The 25,114-nt window shown below is 46.0% G+C and overlaps 1 protein-coding gene across 1 annotated transcript in view; it reads right to left on the bottom strand.

Moving 5' to 3' along the window:
• Positions 1–17,227, bottom strand: part of KCNH5 (potassium voltage-gated channel subfamily H member 5) — an 875,857-nt gene extending 858,630 nt beyond the window's left edge. Inside the window, exon 1 of the mRNA XM_078660326.1 lies at positions 17,155–17,227. Coding sequence (XP_078516452.1) covers positions 17,155–17,227 — 73 coding nt within the window. The remainder of the gene's footprint in view (positions 1–17,154) is intronic.
• Between the last annotated feature and the right edge of the window lie 7,887 nt (positions 17,228–25,114).

Genomic DNA, 25,114 nt, shown 5'->3' with positions numbered 1-25,114 from the left:
TCAAAACCAGGCACATCCACTAACAAGGGCGACTCCGGGAGACCCGATGGGGCCATGGATGTGATTGCCAGCTTTTCTGGTACATCCCTCTGCCGGCCCGTTTGCGCACTCTCTGTGAGCCACCACGTGGTGGACCTGCCCCCTTTAACACCCTCACTCAGTCAGTCTTATATTGTTTCTTTTAAAGCACCACTATGTGTGCTAACTTGATGTACACTATTGAGGCATATCTCATTGCCTCTCTCTAGTTGCCTAATGTATGTCTTGAAGTTTTCTTTATCTCCTGGGTCACATCAGGAGCGTTCCAACGATTAAGTTGCTGCCAGTCTATAGGACTCACAGGTCTGGCCCGACCTGATTTCTCGAGGGGCCTTCAACCTCCAAAATTTTCACGTGCACTATTCATATTTATATTTCACTTACCTTTTTGGTCCCGATGAAGCACAACGGATCACTATGACCACGTGGGCGCGAAACATGTTGGCCTCCTAGTTACCCAGGCACATTGCGCCAAGGTGGGTAACTGTTAACCTTCGGGCTTTTTATTCTGACAAGGGCACCGTGATAAATAAAAACAGTCTTTTTAGTAAACCTTAGCCAGTTTTAACCTTGCACGCACCAACACACTCTCCACATAGGACTCATCCCCCCACATCCCGCATGCATCATATGGCATTTGCAGAAGATTTCCGCTAAAGCGACCCTTCGGGGGACCCGTCGGGCATTGCAGTGCCGGCCCGACGAGGAGCAAACGCCCGATGATGAAGCATGACATCCTACGGGGTGTGTGAGGACAACAAGAGGCAAGACGTGTTCTTCCCTCTTACAAGTGGGTTCTAGGCCTAGAACACCACCTCTCCGAACTCTTCTTACACCCTTTAGTACCCTTTCAAGTGAGTGGGTAACACTCTGCACCCCCCACTTGGAACAGTCCCTCTCCCATTTTGAAGTACTGTTTGACTTTAGGAGCACAGACACTGGACCACAACCCGCTCCTGCCCCCCCTTTTTTCTTTGTTGTTACATCCAAAGAGACAAACCAGCCTGGGCACCTGGAAGACACCCCCACTGAGCCTACTCTCAGATCACTGGAGGCCACCCTCCATGGGCAGACAGAGCAGTTCAGCATTACTCTATGGACAAACTCGAAAATGAAAGGTTGTCTTGTAGCCACGATCGATGAAGTGGCTGCCGACATGAGTATCCTCAGGATGGACAATAGAAACCTTGCAGATAAGAAGACACCAGCGGGGCGAGGTTGGCACAGATTGACCCAGACTTCGATGACCTGATGCTATGACTCAAAGAGCTGACAAAGGAGCATTCAGGAGCATTGGAGGACACAGAGGGCTGCCTCACCAAAATAATACCCAGATTTCAGGTCTCCCAGAACATGTTGAAGGGCAAAGTACTGAGCTGTTTCTGGAAAAATCACTCATTCAACACATTTATGATGGTAGCCCCTCAACTTTCATCGTGGTGGAGAGGGTGCATTGAGTTCGAGGAGCCCCCCGGCACAGTAGGCCCCACCTAGAGCAACAGTTGCTAGATTACGGAATGATAGGGACAGAGACTGCATTTTCCAAGTTGCACAAGCACACGGCCCATGGACAATAGAGGGCCAGAAGATAAACCTGTTCCCGGACTTCACAGTCTTCATCCAAAGGCAGAGAAAGAGAATTTCTTTTCTCCAAGTCAAGGCAAAGCTCCACCAGCTCGGCCTCTGCTACGCACTCCTCTACCCCGTGAAACTCTGTATGGAAAAGGACAATGCCTCCTTCTGGAGGTCTGGTAGTGGCTGGAACAGGATGGGAGACCTAGAATGGTGGCAGATGACTGGCAAACAGCAGAATCAAGAAGGGGAAGGAGGGCAGCAAGATGTAGGACCAGGATGCATGGGAAACCCACAAGGCACCAAGTGAAAACAGAAAAGGCACAGCTGGTGGCAGAGATGGCAAACCACTGGAATGTGCAAGTGACAGAGTCGCGAAGCAGCTCGGAACACTCCCAAGATGAACTGAACTCACTGGAACAATGACACAGAATTACTCCTCCGTGAAGTCCCCGAGGTAACCCTGATTACAGCAGACATGTTGGGCTCAGATGGGGTTGGGTCGCTGGATCCACCTATCCCAAAGATGTGGGGTAGCAGGGATGCTGGCTAGCATGGGATGACCAGAAGCTGCACCTCGGCAGTTGGGGGTTGGAGCCTCCCCGCTTAAAACTTTTTCTCCAATTAAGAAAACACTTAGGTCCTTGCACTTAGACCTTCACACCGCAGACTCATAACATAAGCAGTTGTTGCATTGATGATTTAGACCTGTAGTTAAGTGAGAATGTGGGGGTGGGCGACAGACATTTTCTAAGTTGGGGGTAAGCACAGTATGGCTTATGTTCAGGAAACGCGAGGTGGGGTGGAGGAATTACAGAAAGAGTTTTTCAGTTAAAAAACAGATACAGGCAGGATGAGGTTTATGCTCAGGAGGTTGGGTAGGGGGAAGTAACCAGATAAAGCGTCCCGGGATGGAAGGGGAACTGCACCTGACCATGGCTGAAAAAGGGATGGGCTGTCTCAGAATATTTACTTGGGATGTAACGGCTTGAGTAACAAAATTAAAGAGGGAGTAGTGACACCATACATTAAATGAGTGGCACCTGATATTGTCTTCCTGCAGGAGACTCACCTGCTGGGGACATAATGTAAGTTCCTGGGACAGGCCAATACATGACCTCTTTGTTTTGTTAATTTCATTCAGACAGGCATGTTCTGTCACTGTCTTTGAGCTTCAGTGACTAGAAACATTCTATACAGAAAAGCACTACTGAATCATCTGACTTCATACACGTATTATAGAGTCGGTTTGATTTAAGGTGTGATACGAGTATTTAGTGACCATACACACTACACTAATTGAATAACAATTTATTAACTGAACACAAAGCATTGACCTTTGGTGTTGAACGAAAAAGAGACAAATGCAACCCTACAGTGTCTCATCTACACAACATGTAATCCAGGGATCAAATTCCAGCTTCCCCACTTGATCATATTGTGTAATTAATGGCCCATTGGTTTACTTTACTATATATCATTCTCCTTCATACAGTTTGAGACTATATTGAAGTAAATCAGCACACTACTAATATCTTCACGCTAACTAACAATATAGGCTGTATAAATACAGAACATGACAGACTGACACATTTTGGGTAACTTGCAGCAAAGTCTTCAGGGCCTGGGGTATTACTCAATGTTTGATGTTGACGGCAAATCTTTTTATACCAAGAAAATCATATTAGCAAGGATTGTATCCAAGGAACTCTTTAAAGTGGTTAAAGAGCTATCTAATTCTCCTATTCAATGTTCCACAGACACTTAACAAGTTTTCTGCGATACATTACCAGAGCAGCTCACTTCAGAGATAACATTCTCAACTTATATTGACTCTTCCTCGGCTAAGGACAATCTAGTTGAGGCTCTTGCCACATCCTCCTGTTCTCCTTGCTTTCTGCTGTTTGCCCTTTTTCTGTATTGCACAATATCTGCAGAGTTTTCAATTACATGCTGGAAACTGGAATGCTATCTAGATTATGCGAGAAAGCCATGGTTATCCCTTTAGAGAACACCAATGCTGACGATTTCAAAAACTTCTGTCCCATCTCTTTGCGGACCTCAAAGGCCAAAATATTAAAGTAGATGCATCAGAAATTGGTTAAATTGATTGAAACTCATGACATCCTAGACACATCACAGACATGTTTTAGGAGTAGACATATTACAGAGACGGCGCTCATAGTGGCAGCAGACAGTACCTGGCGCCAGGTAAATCAGAGCGTGGTGGCTATCCTGGTGATGCATGATTTATCTGAGTGGCACTGCTCTTAATCTTCTTCACTCCTTTCTTAAAGATATGGTGCAAATGTCAGCTGTGGAGGATTCAAGGCTAAGGCTTTTAGCCCCCTGTGTGGGGTACTGCAGGGTTTGTCCCTTAGTCTGACCATTTTTATTCTGTATGCCTCCCCTCTGATGGAGTTAATGCGATCCTTTTTGCTTCCAAGTATTTGCCTATGCAGGTGTCATACACATTTTTGTGTCTATTTCTGACAATCTGCCTTTTGTGGCTGACTAACACTCTATGTCCAGCATCAGAATTTAAATGAAAGATAATATCTTAAAGCTAAATGCGGACAAAGGTGCTGGTGTTTGGGACTCAGGATTCCATCTGGTCCGATGCTTGGTGGCCGGAGGTTTATGGCCCACTACCAACCCCAATGAAGTCTGCTAAAAATCTTGGAATCATTTTTGACAATGCTCTCAACTTTGACTCTCAGGATAATCATGCCACCAGTACATGTTTTTATGTCATTAGGGCTCTAATAAAAATGTTCCTTTCATTCCTCCTGAAATGCGTCAATCATTAGTCATTGCTCTGATTACATCGTGATTAGGCTATTGTAATGCACTGTCCTAGAACATCAACAGTTCCTCTCTAAACGAACTCCAAGTGGTTTAGAGTGTGGCTGTGTGCCTCATTCTAAATATTTCCAAGTATCTCTCGGCTAGAGACAGTATTTGTGCTCTCTAATGACTCCCAGTTAGAAAGCGAATAACCTTCAAAGCGCTTTGCATGGTCTTTCTGGTATTGCACCACAAAGGACTCAGGTAGCTTAATACTATCTTCCAATGGTACCTACCACTTAGATCTCTCTGATCATCCCTTTGCAGGAAAGTGGTTATTCGTTGGTATCACAAAGTCAGATAGGGAGGACAGTCCCTCTCGGCTGCTGCAGCAGAGCTTTGGAAATCTCTGCCTGCTCATATTTCGGATACAGTCTGTTTAGGAAACATTTTAAAATGTAGTTCTCTTTGTAAACTTCGTCCTTAGTGCTTCTCCGGTTCTGTTGGTGTTGTTACCTTTTTCGCTCAGCACTTTGACACATTTGGGTTTAGTGCACTTCATACATTTGTTTTCATTTATTTCATTTAAAAACAAATATTACTTCAAATAATTGTCACTTAATTCACTGATATCACATGCACTTAATTGAGACAAATACATTTGGAAAAGTACAAACTGTTCATTTTAAAGTCTTTATCGTATTTTTTGGGACATCTGTTGCCTGAATTACATATTTTGATAGCTCGTGTCTGTGTTTTGGCTCTTGGCGACAAACCTGATTGCAGTGGTGTTGTGAACCCACCACTTTTACAGCTTAATGGGGGGTGTTGACACAAAATTATTTATGAGCCTTTCCTGTCTGCAGCACAAGGGCAGGACCGTCTGAGGCCGGAGGAGGCCGGGCTGGGCCACCCCCTGTTCAGTACCAAGCGGGACCTGATATTTATCTCTGACATATTATATGGGACATCGGTAACTTGGATATTTGTTGTTTTAGATCCTCAGTGTGTACCTGTCTAAATTGGTGCTTATAGGATGGCTAAGAGGAAAACCAATAAAAGGGAGATCTAAAAAATCATGCACTACTATAGATACCTACCTGGTGAGAGCGGTAAACGTACTCTCAGAGGAAATTGATTGTACCAAGAGACGTTTATCTATAGGCCCCAACCACTCAGGTGGGTGATAAAGGGAAGAAGCTTAGGGGTGTCCTTACTGTGGATGGGCAAAGACCGTCCATGGAAAACTCAATAATAATAGATGAAACAGGTCCTGTAATGACAAGGGATGTTGATCTGGTTGCAGACCACCTGACAATTATTCACGGATATCCCTGACACCGACTCTATCAATCCCCATTACCCCACTATCCCCTAAAAATACACGAGGGTGTAAAAAGAAATTAACTGGCCAGTGTAGCTCCAAGAGCAAAAAAGATGGAAGAATAAACAGCAAGGAACCACAACCAAGACAGGCCCAGACCGACCTCCAAAATCCTAACATTACATTAGAAACTATCACGGAGATTATAACAGATCTCCTCAGGCCGCTCTATGATAAAGTGGAAACCTTGATGAGAGAGGTACATAAGTTAGAGGGAAATATGGACAAAGTCAGTGAGAGGCAATTAGAACAATCTAGAAGTCTGAGCAGGTTTCTAGGGGCAGATAAGGTATCTACAACTGTCCCTGGTGTTTTCGTCACAAAGGAAATTTGTGCTAATAACAGAGAAGGGCATCCCCAGACAAAGGCAATTGTAAGCTCTGAAAGTCCTACTGCCCCTGTTGATCTAGCACGGATACAGAATACCACAGCAGGGTCAGGACCTGAAGAGTCATCTACACAGGGCTCTGGGAACAAGCATGTTATTAAGTTGGACCAAGATACTTCACCCCCTAAACGAATCGATCTACCCCAAGAATGCGAACCTTATGTTGCTGGTCTATCTAATGTACCTAAGTTACGGGCAGGCCAGGTGGAAAATCATGATATTTAAAAAATAAAACCATCCACTGGTTATCTAAAAATTGTGGGTACCCTATGGAGGGTTCCTATCAGATAATGACTACCCGGAGAGTTGGATGGATGGGTCCGCTTAATAAATGTTTAGAAGGGGATTGCATAATCATTAACTTCCGCTCACCCAGGTGGGCAAGAAACACTATAGAGAATGCACCACTGACCAGGTTATGTAACCAGAATATTACCCTCCTCCCATTGAGATTTTATTATAGACACCTGAGGTCTAACATACCTAGAGATAACCAGTCTGAACCTAATCAGTATCCGGGTATACCTCCACTTAGTAAACAAATTGGTTTCAATATCTCTGTAGTTAATAGATTCCAGGCCCTGAGTACCCTGGATAGTAATGACTGACGCAAGGTAGTCCAACCCAAATATCCATTACAGAAAACTATACGGGTGGGAAAGGACCTTAATGATCAGCTGGACCAGGGATTATTGATTAAAGAGAAGGGTACTGAGTTATGTAGTAGCGATGGGTCTGGAATGTCAATGTGTAAGGATATACAACCAGGGATATCTCCTCGAGAAATTCCAGAGGCCACTTCACCAACTAGCAATTTCTGTGGTACTTTAGAAAGTCCTATATTAACAAACACTGTTGTGGAACAGGAAGCTAGTAGGTCTATATCAGGGGAAGAGTCCATCTGTAGTGGATATACAATCACTACCTGGAAAGTATCAGGCATAAGAAATGTATTAGAGACCCGGTCCTGGTCTGACTTCATTTCTCCAGAATTACATGATATTATTTGTCTCCAAGAGACATGGAGTCTAGACCCGATTTATGTATTAGGATTCACCTCTTATTGGTTACCTGCTGTAGCTTCTACATTCGGAAGAGCTAAAGGGGGTCTGTTGATTTTAATCTCCGTTAAGATGAGAATATGTAAAGTTAAACGCTGTATACCGGTTGGCCCACACAGCCAGATAATGTGGCTTCAATCCATTGAGGGCAGTGATGTAATTGTAGTTAATTTTTATAACAATGTATTTGGCTCAACCCGGGGGACGGTGGTTCATGCCCTGGAAAAAGAACTTGACAGTTTGACCAGTATCATTAGAAATCCAGTTGTCATCATTTGGGTGGGCGATTTTAATGTCCAGATGCGCCCCCTGTCGTTGGCTAATGCCTGTGGTTTTAGGAGGGGGATTCTGTTTCTGATCAAGATGATTGTATTCATTTCCCCCACTGTGAATATGGACTGGACCTTAATGCAGTTATTGCCAAATTTAATTTGGAATTGTTAATCTGTGCGACGGACAGGAATAATGTGAAATGCCCAACTTTTACGGGAAGGAATGCAGTAACGAATATTGATCATATGTTAATTTCCTGTAATGCAAAGGGCTGCATTCTACACCCAGGATCCAAGTGCAGGTTACAAGTAATGATAATAGTATCTCTATGTCTTTATTTTGCTGGGGACCAAAAAACATATCGAATGGCACACATGGTCCACATGTAACCACGTGTAGACCTAATGGGGTACGGATTAAGTGGGCCAGGATAATCCCCATTGATTTCCAACGTAAGGTAATAAATGACTTCAGGGAAGAAATTAATATGTGTCTTGCAGATGATATCAATGCTAAAATTATACTGATTAACTTCTCCAAGATAAATAAGGTGGTGGACAGTTCCTTAAGCCGACCGTTTGGAACTAACAAAAACTTCAACGTGGGTTGGTTTGATCAGAACTGTTCTAAAGCATTACGAGATTTGAAGAAGGCTTTGAATATTAAACCTAGACAGCCGGATAGTATTAAACAGTTATGACTTATTTATAAGTTAGCAATTAAGGGCAGAAAGGGTGAGCTTCAAACGGAAGCCTGGGATAAATTGAGTCTAGCAGCGGACACGAATGATAGTAAACTTTTTTGGGATACTGTGAATAGTCCCTTCTTGAAGGACGACCACATCCCGGAACTGAATTCCTAAGTTAATTGTGATGCTTGGGTGGAACACTTTTCTAGCATTTTTAATAATTCTGATAGGAGTGCGTACAATTTTAATCCATCAATTCAAAATGACACCAACTGGCCTGTATTACCCCTGTTGATTGATATTGAGGAAGTCCATGAAAGTATAATAAATAGCGAGGGGGGCAAGGTCCCGGGCCCTGATGGGGTGCCAATTGACCTGTAAAAGAATGAAATGGAATTGTGGTCCCCAATTTTAACCAGAGTTTTCAATGCAGCTGTTGAGGATTCTATTCCGATGTCTCAGGGTCACTCGATAATTATACCTATACACAAGAAAGGGTCCAAGTCTGAACCGAGTAACTATCGCCCTATATCCCTTTCGGACTCTTCCATTTAGATAATGAGTAGGATTTTGCTTAAACGACTTGAAAGTTGGGCGAATGAAAACATGAGCCTCTCAGAAGTCCAATATGGCTTTAGGAAAGGTCTAGGCACTCTGGAACAATGTATAAACCTAGACCTATTGATTAGTAAATATACCATAGCAAAAGAAGGAAACTTATACCTTTGTTTCGCGGACCTCAGCAGCGCTTTTGACTTGGTCGACCATTCCATCTTGTGGTCACTTTTTATAGAAATGGGCGCCCCTAAGGAGATTGTTGTCTTTTTAGCAAGATTATATAAGAAACTCTCCAGTAAAGTGTGGTGTGGACTATCAGGAGAATGCACCCCACTTTTTAATGTCAAACGCGGCATCCGTCGGGGATGTGTGCTGGCCCCATTATTATTTTCACTATTTATTATTAGTGTAGATTCAGCACTGAGTTTAATCCCTGCAGATTCCCTATGATTTTTGAGAAAACCATACCAATTCTATTATACTCTGACGATGCGGTTGTACTCATCCGTACTCCTATTGGTTTACAGCGCCTTTTTAACAATTTTAAATTATTTATTGATAAAAGGAAGCTCCTTATAAATAAAACAAAAACATTTATCATGGCATGCGGTAAGCACCCCAAATTGTCCAGGCCTTTTTACATTGATGACGCTAGGGTACAGGTGATCAATTTGTTCTGTTATTTGGGAGTGACTTTTTCAGGGAACGGAACTTGGGTTCACAAACATGCCAATGTCAGGGCGAAAATGTTGAGGAATGCCAATGGCAAATTTAGATTCGCAGCTAAATTAGGAACTCGTAGACCAAAGGATATGGTGGATATTTACAAGGCTATGGGGCAGGTCTCTGGGGCTATTGTACAAAAATTCCTTATTAATTGAAGAGAAACTGTACCATAAACGTATACTATGTGCCCCATCCTCTGCCTCTACAGAATTAATTCACAATGAGGTGGGTCTAGAATATATCTCAGATCTAGCGGCTATGCGCCCCCTCCTCCTCTGAAAATCCATATGGAGTAAGGAAGAGACTGCGTTCACACAAACCTTAAATCGAGACTGCTTAAGGTTAGAGAGTCGCAACAAAATACCATGGATTAAGTATGATTGTTACTGGTTTACCTGCTTATTTAATTTTGATATTCGTTTGGACCCATGCCTCACAGATACTTTATCAAAGTCAGAGATTAAAACAGCTTTTCTGGAGGCGAAAAAGGTATCCCGTTCCTGTATAACTGAGAAACAACCGACAGTCATATTTTATCGGCAACTGGAACTTGTAAAGGGTTTCCAACCGTATTTAAATATTCGTAACTATTGCGTCCCATAGATATGTATTGACACGCCTAAGACTAGGAATACCCCATCATTTGGTAGCTTTTCCTAATATGAAACAGAGTACCACCACTCCTTGCCCATGTGATGGAGCTTCCCAGCAAAGTTGCTTCCATATCTTACTCTTTTGTAAATTCGATTTGAATTTTAGGATTTTTTATTTATAACCCATTTTTTTAAAGTACAATATTAGATCCGCACAGGATGCCATGAGCCTGCTCATTGGAATGGAGGATCGGGGACTGTGTTTCCACCTAGCATCTTTTGTATTAAAGGCCATCTATACTAGGAAATCAATTGTTATTAACTAGTGACTGTATTTTAAAGGGTATAATGGATTGTGTACTATTTTTGTATTTTGCACATTGCACTTTATGTCGTTTTCATGTTGGCTTTGCCACTGGAATTTCAGTTAAACTTATTAAGGACTATCTTTTGCTCCAACTGTATAATGAATTCGTACCCGTTGCAATTTTGTCTCCTGTATTTTGCACTTTATGATGTTTATAGCTGGATTTTGCTGCTGAAACATTTGTTAAACCCTTGAAAGGTTACGTTTTTTATTTATTGCATAATGAATTTGTGTACGTCGTTTTTTATGGATGTTTTGTATGGAGGTAGTTACCGAAATTGTTAATATTTTCCTCCTTGTACCTTTTTAACTACTGTTATGCTTCATGGCTCAACCGAATAAAGTTTTAAAAATGAAAAAAAAATGAAATGAGACAAATACATTTGGAAAAGTGCAAACTGTTCATGTAAGTCTTTATCGTATTTTTTGGGACATCTGTTGCCTGAATTACATATTTTGATAGCTCGTGTCTGTGTTTTGGCTCTTGAAGACAAACCTGATTGCAGTGGTGTTGTGAACCCACCACTTTTACAGCTTAAGGGGGGCGGGGGGTGTTGACACAAAGTTATTTATGAGCCTTTCCTGTCTGCAGCTCTGTAGACAAAAGCTCTTGAAAATAAAAAATATGGGACATGATGACAGAGGTCAAGCAAGGAAAGTTAATTACAACGAAAAAATGTACAGGAAAAGAGAAAGAAAGGGAGTGAGAGCGCAGGAAGGAAGAATTAAATGAAGGTAATATGAAAATAAGGAAGAAATTGTGATGAGAAGAAAAGGAAAAAAGGATGAAAGGATGGATGCAGGAGCAAATGGACTGATGGATGTATGGATAAAACAATATTTGCATGAGTGAATGAAAGAAAGTGTTTGGAATGATAAAAGTCTGGATGAATGGCTGAATGGCCCTCTGGAAAGATGTGGAAGGCTGGAATAACGGATTGATAAAAGGATGGTGAATTGATGTATGGATGAACAAGAATTAATAGGTAAAAGGATGTATAAATGTTTGGAAGTGTGAGTGGAAGGGTGGATGGATGGGAAACTAATAATAAATGGGTGGATGGATGGAAAGATGAAAGGATGGATAAAAGTATGGAAGATGGATAAATGGATGTATACATGAAAGGTTTAAAGATTAACAGAAAGCGTTAATAAGGGACCTCATCTAGAGTGGGTAGGGCTTACTCGCTTTGCTCACCCAATGGCATTCAAGGTATGGACCAAAGTGGGGGAATTTTCATTTGCTGGATACTCCCTTGCCAGACTGCCTGGTTCGGCTCACTCCAAGAATATCTGCCTACCCCAAAGAAATGCAATTTCTCCTACACCCCTGCTTACATTGCTTACATATTATGCAAAGGTTTAGCATGAGAAGCAAAAGTTAAACTGGGCAGTAAAGAAAAACCATTTGTGCTGTTCTAAGTAACTAAAAGAATAAAAGTTAGAAATATAACTGGTTGTAAAAAAAAGCCTTTCAAACTTACATTAACATTATCAAATCAATAAGTGAATACAAATCTTATTAAATTGAATATAGAATGGAATATAATATCGTTTATGATTTTCAGGAATATAGAATATTAACTAAATGCATTAGATTTGCAGGCTACAAATAATGTATGCAAAAAGAACAAATGATGGACAGAAGGCAGAACAATGTCATACATTCACCCCAGTACAAGGAAAATCCTTCGTTTTTCTGCTTAGTTTATGAAAACAGTACTTCTTGATAAATGGGCTGTTTGTAAAAATTCAAACACGTCCAAGCATACATTGGGTCTAAATTGTCTAGTAAGCGGTCTTTTCCTCAAGTGGCCAAATTGCCTTTTAGATTTGCATTTCCAAAATCAGTGGAGATAACGACTCAAGAGGTTAAATTGGTGCAAATGTAATAAAACATAACCCCAGCCCTTTAACGCGAGGCTTCGACCTTATCGCACGAAAAGAGCAGGTGGTTCCACCAACGTTCTCCTGGTTGTAGTTCCTCGATGTCAACGATCAAAGAGAGGCGCTTCCTCTTTCACCTTCCTAGCTGCGCGAGCTTTGAATCGCATTCCATTCAAGCTCCGGGACACTCAGGATGAATTCAATTTTCAAAAAGCTTTGAAATGTTTTTTTGATGAACGAGAGGTCATTCTTTGAAGCCAGTCTATTCAGTGCGGGACACTCTTTGAGTAGCCATTCTCTACACAAGTCCTATCGTTCATTACTTCATCCATCCATTCAATTCAGTATGCGAACTCCACTGCTCAAACCAATAACAAGGAAAACATGTAATAAGTGCTTGAGAAGCTGACTATGTTGTCATTGGCAGAGTCCTTATGGGATCCAGAGAACAACAGTAATGTACTGTGAGCACTCGTTCTCGAGAGCGGACGGTTGTGAGGACATCAGGGCACGAAACGGGGGTACACGGGGGCGGACTGCATTCACCCACTTTTTTCACAGGGTGAACCCCGTCCACCCTGCCAAGAATTAGGGCCCCACTGAATAATGTGCTGAACTCATCCACACCAGGACACTTTTAGCTGCGCCTGCATATTCTCTGCTTTCCATCTGCAATAACGTGCAAGCAGGGACGGGGCTTTCTCATTTAAGGCTCCTGCATAACAAAGGCCGAATTTGAGGCTTCCTTTTGTTCCAGTCTCTTGGTTGGGAGCACTCAGGGGGCCTCACACCTGATGCATATGAAGCAGAGGAGAAACAAAGGCCCACACCTTGTTAGAACTTCACACATACTTAAGAGGCAGCTTTCACTTTGTTCAATCCCTTTTTAGGAGACATGCATGCACTGTAAGAATGTCAGATGTGTTAGTGTTTCCCAGTATTCATACAAAGCAAATTGCATTTATTTTGAGTTTACTACACCTGAGGAGGTGTGGAAATAATTTAAGTACCGCTATTTTTTCTTGTATAGCCCTGCTCATTCCAATGCAGGGTGTCTGAACGCTTTACATCAACACATGCATATTACATGTACAGTAAATTATATAAGTTTGGAAAGGAATGTACAGGATGTTGTACATAAAAGTGGGGGATTGCAAGGTGTAGAAGTCACATATCATCTTTGATAGCTCAGTGTGCTATTGTCTTCACAGGGCGCTCAAACATACACATGATAAACCTGTTAAACATATATGTGAGGACTTTAGATCTGCTCCCACTGCTTGTGATGCCACTTCCTGTAAAGTCGTGGCTTGTGATGCCACGTTCTATGATGCCAATTCCTGTGATGCCATGGGTGGTGTCGTGCGCCGTATGTCACGCGCAGTGATGTCACTTGCATGCGGCCTAACTAGGTCAGTCCCCCCCCCCCCCCCCCACACACTTCTTCTTTTAGGACTTGTGCCCTGGACGACATGGACGTAAGATGGTTGTAAAATGCATGCTGTGTATCCTCGGGGGCGACGTCTGTGGTTCCTAAATCCGACTAAGTTAAACGTGCACCGTACGACAGTTTGGGACACAGTGTCCAATCAACGAACGCCTACTCAACATAGCGCCTAACCAACAAGTAAAAAGAGCAAGACGGACTCCCTGAACACCCCCTAAAACGGTACCCCAGTGGCACAGGCGGCGCTGAAAGAGCTCACATCCGCCGTGAGAGTCATGGCAGTGTTTGTAAACATTCACTAGCGCACAGGGTGATGTAAGCACCGGTAACATCTACCCAGGGCAGAGGCTCTCTACCCTGTGACTACCCCCGCCGCTCATCCGTCCACAAAAGGGTCCTGTGCTTCGCGGCAGCGGGCATCCCTTTAAAAACAAACGCAGGCACTGGTAGGAGCAGGCAACTCGCCATGTCCACTGTGTGATGCAATAAAAACAACGGGCAGGCAGCAGGCACACAGACGCTGGGGGAGGGCAGCCCAGAGCCTGGCACACAGGCACAACATACACAGCACCAGCCACGCATTGCTGACTGCACGCTCTCAAAGTATCATTTCCAGGAGACACACACTTCTGCTTCACACTGTCACCTGAGCACAGTACCCTGGCATTATTTAGTGTGCGTATCTCTTCAAAAGCCTCATTCTTTACTTCAAATTTTTCATAGATTATATGTTTTCACATTAGAGCAGCGCCGCCAAAACAGTCGATTTATAGTTTCAGGGGTGAACCTCCCGTCTTTTCATTTTAATTCTCAGTTAAAGTATAACTGTGCGCATAAAGTCATGACTTCTGCACATACAAATGAAAGCACGTTTATAGAGCAAATGGTCTCTGTTATCTTAAAGGTTACGTATAAAGATATACCCCAGAGGAAAACTGCGAACTGTACAGAACTGGATAAAACGGAATAACCTGTGAGCTATGGCCTACAGGCTCTAATGACCATCCCAACACGATGTGGTAAGAGAGACATTCACATTTAATCACACAGGCGACCTGGATTTCCCTGCTTCGTTTATTTAAAGTAAAATTCTGCAGAACTGCCTCCTAAAAATGCTGAAACCGTAGTTACTTGAAATGTTCACAACAATCAGCATAAAGGGGACTCCGCGTCCAGACGCTCGGCTCTGCCTCGGACGCTCCACGCTGCTCTGGCCTGCCTGCTACAGTAAAACATTGCTACTGCAGCGACAGGACGAAGACAGTCCTTCACAGTCCGTGTTATGGATAACCCAGGAAGCTGACAGGTGATATCCGCAATCCGGATCCCAGAAAGACGCGCAGCCGATGTATGGGCCCATTAAGAGTCACGGCCCGATCGATACACGCTTGAGATGCATTCAACTAATCAGGCTTTGGCTACGAGTGCTGACTGGCCCGGTTTGGAAATGATAGTCATGGGCGATAAACGAGCACATTGACTAACATCGCGCGTGTAATAGGCAGGGGACGCGCTATAGCAGGCAGCATGTTGGGAGAGAGTACGCACGCCGTCTCCAGAGAAAGCCCAGCAGTTAGTGGCATCGCCGTGACTCCGTTCACTGCCCCGAGGAAAGACCGGGACATAATGTGCCCCAGGGCTCCCTGAAGCCTCCATGTGACTCTGGGAGCGCGGTGCTTTCCAGCAGGCAGGCTTGTGACCACGAGGATTTGACGATCTTCCCTATTCACCAGGCCCACTGCCATTCTAGCTGACAGCTTCAGAGAGTTACTATCAAAGCATATGTATGCAGTGTAAAGACGGTCCAATCTCCAACCGCACAGAGGGATAGCTCAGGGGGTTGGGCAGTGAGCAACAGGGACAAGGCAAAGCTATAAACCTGCCAGCCAAGCTATAAACCAGACAGGCCAGGGTTCACCTGACATGTCTGGTAGAGTACGGGTTCGTGCAAACTTGGGGCCATGCTGAATGTCGTTTCCAAGCAGGCTTTTAAAGACGCTGCTGGGGAAAGCTGTCTATATAATAAAGGACTATGGGGGAGGGGGTCTTCTCCTTTCCCTCTGTCAGTGAGGATGTGTTGACAAACTTTCCATCAGCCCTTCTCGCCTTTTCATACCCAGCTAACAGCTTTAATAAATACACCCCTGCATGGAAAAGAAGTCTAGATACTTTCTTAGTTGCCGTTCTGGGGACCTTACTGATTTTGGTGCATATGTGGAAAGTTCATTTTACGTTTTTAATTGCCCTTTTAAGAAGGGCACCATGTTTCAAGCACGTTGTTTGAAACGTGAGGTTCTCACGTTATAAAGCTCCGAGAGGCACTTGGGAACAGCACCATGGACAGCACAGCTTGCATCAAATACCCCAGAGTACACAGTGCACGGTAGTGTGGGCGCGGTCCTGACTGGCCACTACTAGAGCAATTAAGGAATCTATGCTACCTCTCGGCGTGGATACAAACCCTCAAGTTTTGTCAGCTCAGGGCCAAGGGAGCAATGCGTCTTCAACGTGTGCAGTGAAAAGGCCCCAATTATACCAGCCTGGCATAGGTTTGGGCTATGATTTAGCTGCAATGGGCGCCTCTCATCCCTGGATCCCGAGGTCACTGCACCTGAAGCGCTAAGGACAGCTCCGTCCCTGCGTATTGTGTTTGGGGGCCGGGGACTGCGCGCCATTTTAATGGCCTGGATGAACTAAGCGCATGTATCATCTACTGTTCCCAACGCATGTTAAGTTACATCGGAGAAAATGCAGTTTCTAACAAAACATCCGAAGTTCGGGCATGCAGTTATTTTGCAACATCGTATAACAGGTGACAATCGCAAAAAAAAAGAATATTTGACGGGCAACGAATTACATTCAGGTGCATTGCAAAAAAATGTTGGGGTCTTACTCTTTGTCGTACTTGGAGCCCCAGTGAAGGGCCCCCAACCTTGGATCTGCTCTCAGGATGTGTCCAACCACACTGGGGTCATAAAAGAGAGCGCAGTGAAGGGTCCCCCGCCTCTGATCTGCTCTCGAGGGGTATTTAACCCCTCATAAGTTATGAGAGTCCTGAAAAGCACATGTGAGGGTCTCCCAGCCTCGGATACGCTCTCAAGAGGTAGTTAAGCCCACTGGGTCATGCCTATGAAGTGAGGCCTGTGGATCCCCAGTAATGGGCTCCCAGCCTTGGATTTGCTCTTAGGAGATATGTACCGTACTGGGTCATACATGTGATGTAAACCCTGCAAAGGGTCTCCCATCCTTGGAATTGCTTATCGGGAGGTATCTAATCCCAGTGGGTCATTAAGAGCCAAAGTTGATGCACCCCAGCCAGCATCTGTCCACATGGTGTCAAGAACTTGTCACGCCCTCTGTTCTGAAGTTTCGACCCCTTCTTACCGGTGGAACGCCGGACGATGTTCTCCAGGAAGGTGTTCTGCGGTGCCACCAGCCCACGCTTTCCCCCCGGCATCCTGTGCGCCCAGGCGCGGCTCTGGCTGGAAGGGCGGCTCGGGCTCCGCTGTTCGGTGTCTCTGGGAGGCGGTGCGTGGCTGCTGCCGGGGGGACGAGGCAGTTCATGGTAACGGCGCTCCCCCGGCGGCCGTGGCTGCTGCTGAGGCTGGCTCTACTGGGACTCTGCGGGCAGCGGCGGTGCCACGCCGAGCCTGCCGAGCCCAGCGCGCCTGCGCGGCCGGGACGACACCCTGCTCCTCACCCATCGCTTGGACCCCAGCGCGCAACTAGGAGCAGCTCCAGCCGAGGCTACGCGCGAGCCGAGACGCTGGCGCTGCCGCGTTCAGACGCACGCGGGCAGGGGGCGGAGATCCTGCAAAATCCAGGCAGCCCAATCCCGCCAGTGAAAGATCCGGCTGCAGCTGCCACCTGTGCGCCCCACCCTGACAGTCCACAGCAAGCCTCGCGCAGACCACCTGCGCAGCGTGTCACCTGGCGGGGGCGGAGACCCCGTAGAGGCAAATTAGTCCGAGTGCAGAGGCAAATAATTCCTCACTAGAGGAAGAAGTGGGACGCTCCTTCAAGGCAGCCCCCATCACACGGTACAACCTGCCACATGTACCCCTGATTTAAAGATACGATTAATAGATGCTGTTATTCAAGTTTCCTTCATTTGGAAGGGTCCGCTTTTACACTTAGTCAAAGGGGACCAGTTTTCTGGTGTGACGCTCTTAAACTATCTTTGTTATGCATTCCTTTGACAAATCTCTGTATCACGGAATAAGCTCAGGCGTTACAGTTTTGACAGTTTGACCCTGCCGTTGAGGTGGATTATTGCGCATAGACATTTCCAGTTACGCGAATACGATTTTCATCCTGGGGTCTATGACACGCACTATAGTTAGTTATGCTATGAAATCCGTGCACTCTGTGCAGTAATTAACTCTCTCATATACTGGTTTCGAATTCTTCGCGCTGGTCGCTCTTGCACGCCGTGTAGTAATTAATTGCCTCATACAGATTTCAAAGTGTTCATGCTCGCCCGCCACGTTATTAATATTGTTGGCTCTGTGTAATGCAGAAAGCGACCCACTCGGAGTAGATGTGAAGTAAATGCACGCACTACAGATTAGCCCAAAATCTGACAGCGTAAGCATGGAGTTGAGAACAAACGGCCACGGAGGGCCGCAAACACCCCCAGCATTTTGTGCCACACGACTGACAATGCACATGTAAAATATGTTTACATCCAATATTCAGGGATAGTGACGTGTTTTTAATATTGTAACACAGCAGCATCTCACTAACATTACTGCAAAAAATCTCCATGGCACCCTCACATTTCTCATATGTGAGGTCCTATTTAGATCCTTTTTTATGGATGGTGCATGAAACATAAACATATTTTCCTGAAAAATGTCTGTAATCGATCTCACACACCACCCACATTAAAAATAAATCAAAGTGAAACGGTCTGTTTAAGAATTATTGAAGGTCATCAGGGCAAGACTTTTCAGAACAAGCTGGGGGCACGTGAGAAGCTGGGGCCCTGGGCTAGGGTCCACTTTGCCCATGCTTTAAAACAGCTCTGCATGTGCTTAGATGTGTGGCTGGTACCTGCCACTCAACTGCGAATCCACAGCCCTTTACAGCTCTACCGAAACCACTGTTCGCCAGTTACATATGCAGAAACAAAACCTTTTGAGGGCAAATGCTAAACGACTGGTGTCTCTATACACCGAGTAGGTGCTTCATTTTTACATTCATAACTTTGTTTAGCATGGTTACTCCACTGCAAGGGTTCCCCTATTGTAACACATCAGTGTTTATGGGGACAGGGAGAATTGAGTTTTTCCTTCTTGCCACATTACCAATTTTCTACTTGAGTTTTCGCTGAACAACCTCTGTAATTTCTGAATAATGCATGTTTTGAGAGGTTGCTGTTAAATACAAGTCACCTATTCATGACACATATCTTTACCTCGGTGAACTGCTGCCGTTAAGTGAACATGTGTGTGAGAAGTTGGCCTGATGTGCAGTGCTCACTATTCTAGTGATCACTATATATCAGTCCAAACAACCCTTATTGATGATTGGTTGTAAGTCAACCTTATAGACCAGCTATCCTAGTAGCATGGATACGAGCAGTCTAAGGCTAAGACTCTAGAGGGCGTGTTAAGCCAGCTGTTTTACCATCACATTACCCCTTGAACACCCAGTGAAAGGACACCACACAAGTTGTTATGAAAATAAACAGTGTATTTATTTATAACAAGACTACCCTGGCTCTTTATGAGACAGGGAGCTAAGCACACAACAAAACTCTTACGAAAATACTTAAGTTAGCACGTTATACACAAATGCCCGAGGGGCACGAAAAACCATATACTTTAAAAGTGGAATGCGAATTACTAGCAGGTAAGTAACAGTTCTAATAGGCTTTGGAATCGCTAGGACTGGACTAGGGAATCGTTAGATTACTACTAGGAGGCCCAGGGGACTCGGGTGCAGAGTGTGCACTCTCACGCGGGATGCGGGACAAAGTCTATGGAAGCTAGAATTCACAAAGTTAGTGTTCACGGGCGAACCCGACCTGGTAGGAAGAAAACGACAGTGGATCCTGACCCTAGGATAGTGAGGCTATGCTGGGACACCGAAGTGCCGAAGTTACCTAGCCCAGGGGCTGCAGCTGCATAGGTCTGAAAAGACGTCGGGGATCTCGTTGCCGGACCAGGAGCCTGGAAGGAAGAAGTTGCTGGCAGGCGACCAGTGAAGGAAAGTTCGATGGATCCAAGCCTGGATCAAGGAAGAAGAAAACCTGAAAGCAGAGGGGACCAAGTTCTTGAATCACTAGCCAGTGATTAAGTGGGCACCAGGATGGCACCGGGCGAAGTCACCGCAGTCAGGTGAGTGGGCGCTGCTGGGCTCTGCAGTCTCTCGGACCAGGAGGCGTTGTCGGCGACCAGGATGGAGGTGCGAGCTGTCCCACGAAGGTTCTTGCTGTCGACGTCGCTGGACCCAGGATTGGGCAACAAGTCTTGGCAAATGCAAGGCCCACGCGGTGGACCTAAAATGGCGTCTTGGGTGGACCAGGAGGGTCCAGGGTACTTCTCCGATGGAGGGAAGCAAGGGCCAGTCTGGAGCAACCAGACCAGCAGCAGAAATGTCGTCGGGCGTCGTCAGGAAGGCCACAAGCCAGCGGGCTAGTAGCCAAACAACGCGGTGGGCAGCAAAAAGCAGAAGGGCCCCACGCAGATCGTGGAGATGCTGGGGGGCTGCTCTTCGGTGCTGGAGCTGCTCAGGGTGGGGGCTTCTCGGACCCCAAAGCACTCACCAGGAATTCACTCGGCGGGCTTGCTGGAAAGAAGTCGTGCAGTCTTGAAGATGGCCGGTCCCTCGAGGTCTCGTCACACCCACGAATCTCAGCGTGACTGATGATGCAGGTAGAGGTCAGAGGTGCCAGGGAAGCCGGTTCTCGTCGAGCTGGGCAGTCGGATTCCGGAGGAAGGACTTGCAGCAGACCGCAGTGTTCTTAGATGGTGCCTGCGGGTGCAGGGTGACTACTCCTTAGTCACAAGGGAGAAATCTTAGGAAGAAGTCTTGAGTTCCTTTCGCAGAAAGTAGTTTCAGGATTCAAAGATGATCTGATTTGGAAGGGGGCCAGTCTCTACCTTTATCCTGTAAAAAGGGGCTGGCACGCGACTAAGTCCTGCCCTAGGGGTGGGACTAGGAGGGGGGTGGTTACACCCACTTCCTTGGCGGGCTTTTCCCCAGCACAGGGTCTGGAGTGACCCTGGAACTGGTTCCAGCCAGCCTATGCACAGTGAGCACCGGGGTGCCACGTGCAGTCACCTTCCTCTAAAGCCCTGCCTACCTACAATACACAAAACCCTGTCTGGGACGGTGCTGGCACCGCCCCTGGCAGGAAACCCTTTGTCCTTATCTCCTGCTCTGAGAGGACTCCCAGCAGCAGGAGGGCAGACTTGTGTCTCGGTGGCAGCATCCATTTTGTGGATGCTAAGGCTCTGTCTGACTTTTAACCGGGTTATAGGTTACATGCATGTCGTGTCCCTCTAGAAGGGTGGAATGCTAACCCCGTCGCCAGAATTGGCGAGGGGTTAGTATTCCAATTCGTATGACACCTTACTCGACATGTTTTGATAAAGCGATACCAGAGTTGGCATTTAACCGCGAGGATTATAATGCACTTAAGAGTATATGGTATGCGATATCATGGAAACGGCTAAGGGATGGATCCCGAAAGCCGCAGACAGGCTCAGCTCATGCCAGAGCACCATCTCACACGATTCCAAGCACTCCGCCTTCAGGATTGTTAAGGCCTGCCATAGGAGTGACTGATAGGAGATCTGTGTGTCCATTTTAGGGTTAGATATAGGTATACTATATCTAAAGCAAAGGGTGATTACACCACCTTGCCCCAGCTGTCAAGCAGCCAGTTGTGTCAGATTTGGATGGCCAGCCAGGGGTGGCATAATACATGCTGCAGCCCCTGGTAGGCCCTGGGTACACCTATGCCCTGGGTACCTAAGGTACACTGTACAGGGACTAATAAGGTGACTCAGTATCCAATTTAGATATGTACCTAAGGTACATGGAATCCATTTTACAGAGAGAGCAGTAGGCCTGGGGTCCTGAATAGCAGGGCCCCAGGTCAACTAAGTCAGAAAACCAGCAAAACACCAGGCAAAAAGTTGGGGGCAACCATAGTCAGGGATCTACCTTCCTACATAACCCCCCCCCAAACGAAAGGAGATAAGGCTAGCCTTGCCAGGTAAGCCTATATTGCCTGAGTGGCCATATAAGGAAGTACCAGCACTGGCATGGTTACCCCCTATCTCATGGTCCACTAAGCAATCCCTCACCCTAAGGGTGTCTGAGGGTCTCCACCATAGGGAATCTCTACCTGTGGTGTGTTTTGGCAAAGTAAAAGGCTGGTGCTGAAATGGAGTACTGAAGTGAGGCTCCACTAATTTTGGGCTCAGCTTCCTCCAATCATTTTCCACCATAGAGGCCTTTCTTTCCAAGACTGAGTTGTTTTGGGCTCTCAGGGTCAACCTCTGGCTACCTACAGCTGGAGGTTGGGTCCCTCTGTTTGGCTTACTGGAGGGACAGGTCAGGTCTGGGGCCCTCAGGTCCCAAGTTTGGCTGTGCCCAACAGTGTCCATCTGTGGGAGGTCCCTACCTAATTTTAAGGGGGATCCCTCAGGAGTATGTTTTATTTTCACTTGGCTAGGACTACTAGCTTCAGTGCCCTTAATCTGCTGATTGGGAAATTCTTTTGGACAGGGGGCCCCTTGGGGTCCAACACTGGCCTCCCTGACCTCTACAGCCCTGGGCTGACTGAGGCAGGGTAGAGAGGGGCAGGTTACCTGCTCCAGACTGGGTCCCACCTTGGAAGGGTCCACTGACATCAGGGGTTCTGTCAGGCTAGGCCTGACTACCTCTGTGGCAGTTTCTTCACAAGGGGTCAGATCAGTTCCCTGAGGAGGCTGACCCTTTCCTAAAGTCTGGTGGGCGGGAGATTTCTCTTCCTCCTCAATGCTCTCTGTCCGAGTGGAGTGATCCATAGTTTCAGGCTTCACAACACTATCATCTGTCTGAGTTTGAGCTGTGGCCATCACAACTCTCCCAACCGTTTCAGGAGGGGGCTCAGTTTGGGTGTGGGCTGTGACCATCACAGCCTTGACAACCTGTTCTGGGAAGGAAGTTGTCTGAGATTGGGTTGTGACTGGCACAACCCTCCTGACCTGTTCAGGGAGGACATCTTGGACTGGGGCTGTGGCTATCACTGCCCCACTAACCTTACCATGGGTATTTACCATTTTAGAATGGGTTTCTTGCTCAACTTCAGCCCAGGCTGAGAGCTCTAAATCATTCCCCAGTAGGCAATCTACAGGCAAGTTGGATGTCACTGCCACTCTCTTGGGGCCAGTGACACTTCCCCAGCTGAGATTTACTACTGCCATGGGATGAGTTTTCTTCACTCCTTCAATGTTTACCACCTGGTATGTGGCACCAGGTAAAAGTTGCCTTGAGGGGACTAGACTCTCAGTCACCATAGTGATGCTAGCCCCTGTATCTCTATAGGCCTCAACTTTTATACCATTGATGAGGGGCTCCTGTCTGTACTTGCCCAAAGTTTTGGGACAAGTTGTGAAGTTGGCAAACCCCATGCCAGTCTCACAGACAAGAGTATCTAAGTTTGGGGACCTGGTTAGGCCAGAGTCCCCAGGAACTCCCAAAGTAAATGCACCCACATTCTTGGGGGCACTCCCACCACCTGGGGGATTACTACTAGTAGTAACAGGAGGTTTGGGAATGTTACTTGGGGGTATGTTCTCCTTATTGTTATTCTTTGGGCAACTGCTGTCAGTTTTTAAATGACCCACCTGTTTACAGGGATAACAATAAGGTTTCTTCTGGTTGTTGGAAGGATTCTGGGACCCACCCCCCTCAGAGGATTTTTGGGGCCCTGATGTGGTTTGATCTGGAGATTTATTCCCACCCTTCTCTTGAGGCTTGGTTGATTCCTTTTTCTGGTCACCACCTTGGTTCTTGGGCCTAATCCTGGTTCTGACCCATTTGTCTGCCCTCTTACCCAATTCTTGTGGAGAGGTCAGATCAGAGTCTACCAGGTGCTGGTGTAATAACTGGTTCTGACAATTATTTAAGACTTGCTCTCTCATAATAAGATTATATAATCCTTTGAAGTCAGTAACCTTGCTACCCAGTAGCCAGCCTTCCAAAGCCTTAGTGGCACAATCAACAAAGTCAGACCAGTCCTGAGACTGAGTTTTCTGGGTGTCTCTGAACAGCAACCTGTACTGCTCAGTGGTTAAACCAAACCCATCAACCAGTGCATTTTTCAGGACCTGGTAATTGTTAGCATCCTCAACTCTAGTAGTGAGGAGCTTATCTCTACCTTTACCATCAAAGGAGAGCCACAGTATAGCTGCCCACTGACTCTGGGGAATGCCCTGCACAGTGCAGGCCCTCTCCAGAGCAGCCATCCATTTCTGGATGTCATCCCCTTGCTTAAAGGGGGGCACTATTTTAGTCAGGTGTTTAGTATCTAAACCCTTCTCTCTATCTCTTGGGAGATTGCTGCCACCAGTGGGTGCTAACCCACTTATCTGCTGCTCTCTAGCAAAGGCAAGCTTCTCTTTGGCCAGGGCAAGTTCTTCCCTTTCAATCCTCAGTTCAGCTTGTCTCATCCTAGCTTCATGCTCCCTTCTCTGAGGGGAAGTGAATCTCCTCTGTGGAGGATTCCTTCTCCCCTGAGAAGAGGCATTAGAGTGCAGAGATCTATTGGAGTCCCTAGAAAGAGATCTATCTCTCCTAACTCCAAGGTTAGGCCCACTTCGGGTTAGTACTGGGGGGCCCCCAGATCCTAGCCCAAGTAAGTCTAAGTTGGTCCTAGTTAGCCTTCTGACTACCTCAAGACCTTTGTCTACCTCATCCCCAGAGAGTACCTCTTGATCCTCCTCCTCAACTGCTGAATCAGTGTTGGGGAGGTCTGGATCCCCAGAGGTTCCCTCTAAGGCTGGCATGTTCTCATGTAACTGAGAAAGCTTTCTGGCATCATATGTCTCTAAGAGACCTATCAGAAAGGGAATGGTGGGGTTAGACCCCTGCTTCAGTTTCCTGGAGACACAGATTTGTCTCATCTCCTGGAAACTGAGAGCTGCATATCTTGAAGTGACCTGTGGAGGGTCAACACTGACCAGGGGAGTCTCAGTAGAGTCCCCCTGAGTCGACATGCTTTTCTAGTGAGGTGTAAGTGGTGCACTTACCTACACTATATGTTTGCCTACTGATCCCTTGCTAGAGTTGTAGTTTAGGGTGTGCTAGGCCCTAGGAGCTACAACAGCTGGTTCAGTAGAAC

The sequence above is a fragment of the Lissotriton helveticus genome, chromosome 9 (assembly GCF_964261635.1).
Source record: "Lissotriton helveticus chromosome 9, aLisHel1.1, whole genome shotgun sequence".
Taxonomy (NCBI): Eukaryota; Metazoa; Chordata; class Amphibia; order Caudata; family Salamandridae; genus Lissotriton; species Lissotriton helveticus.
Note: the sequence above shows the minus strand (reverse complement) of the source record. Positions and strands in the feature narration are given on the sequence as shown.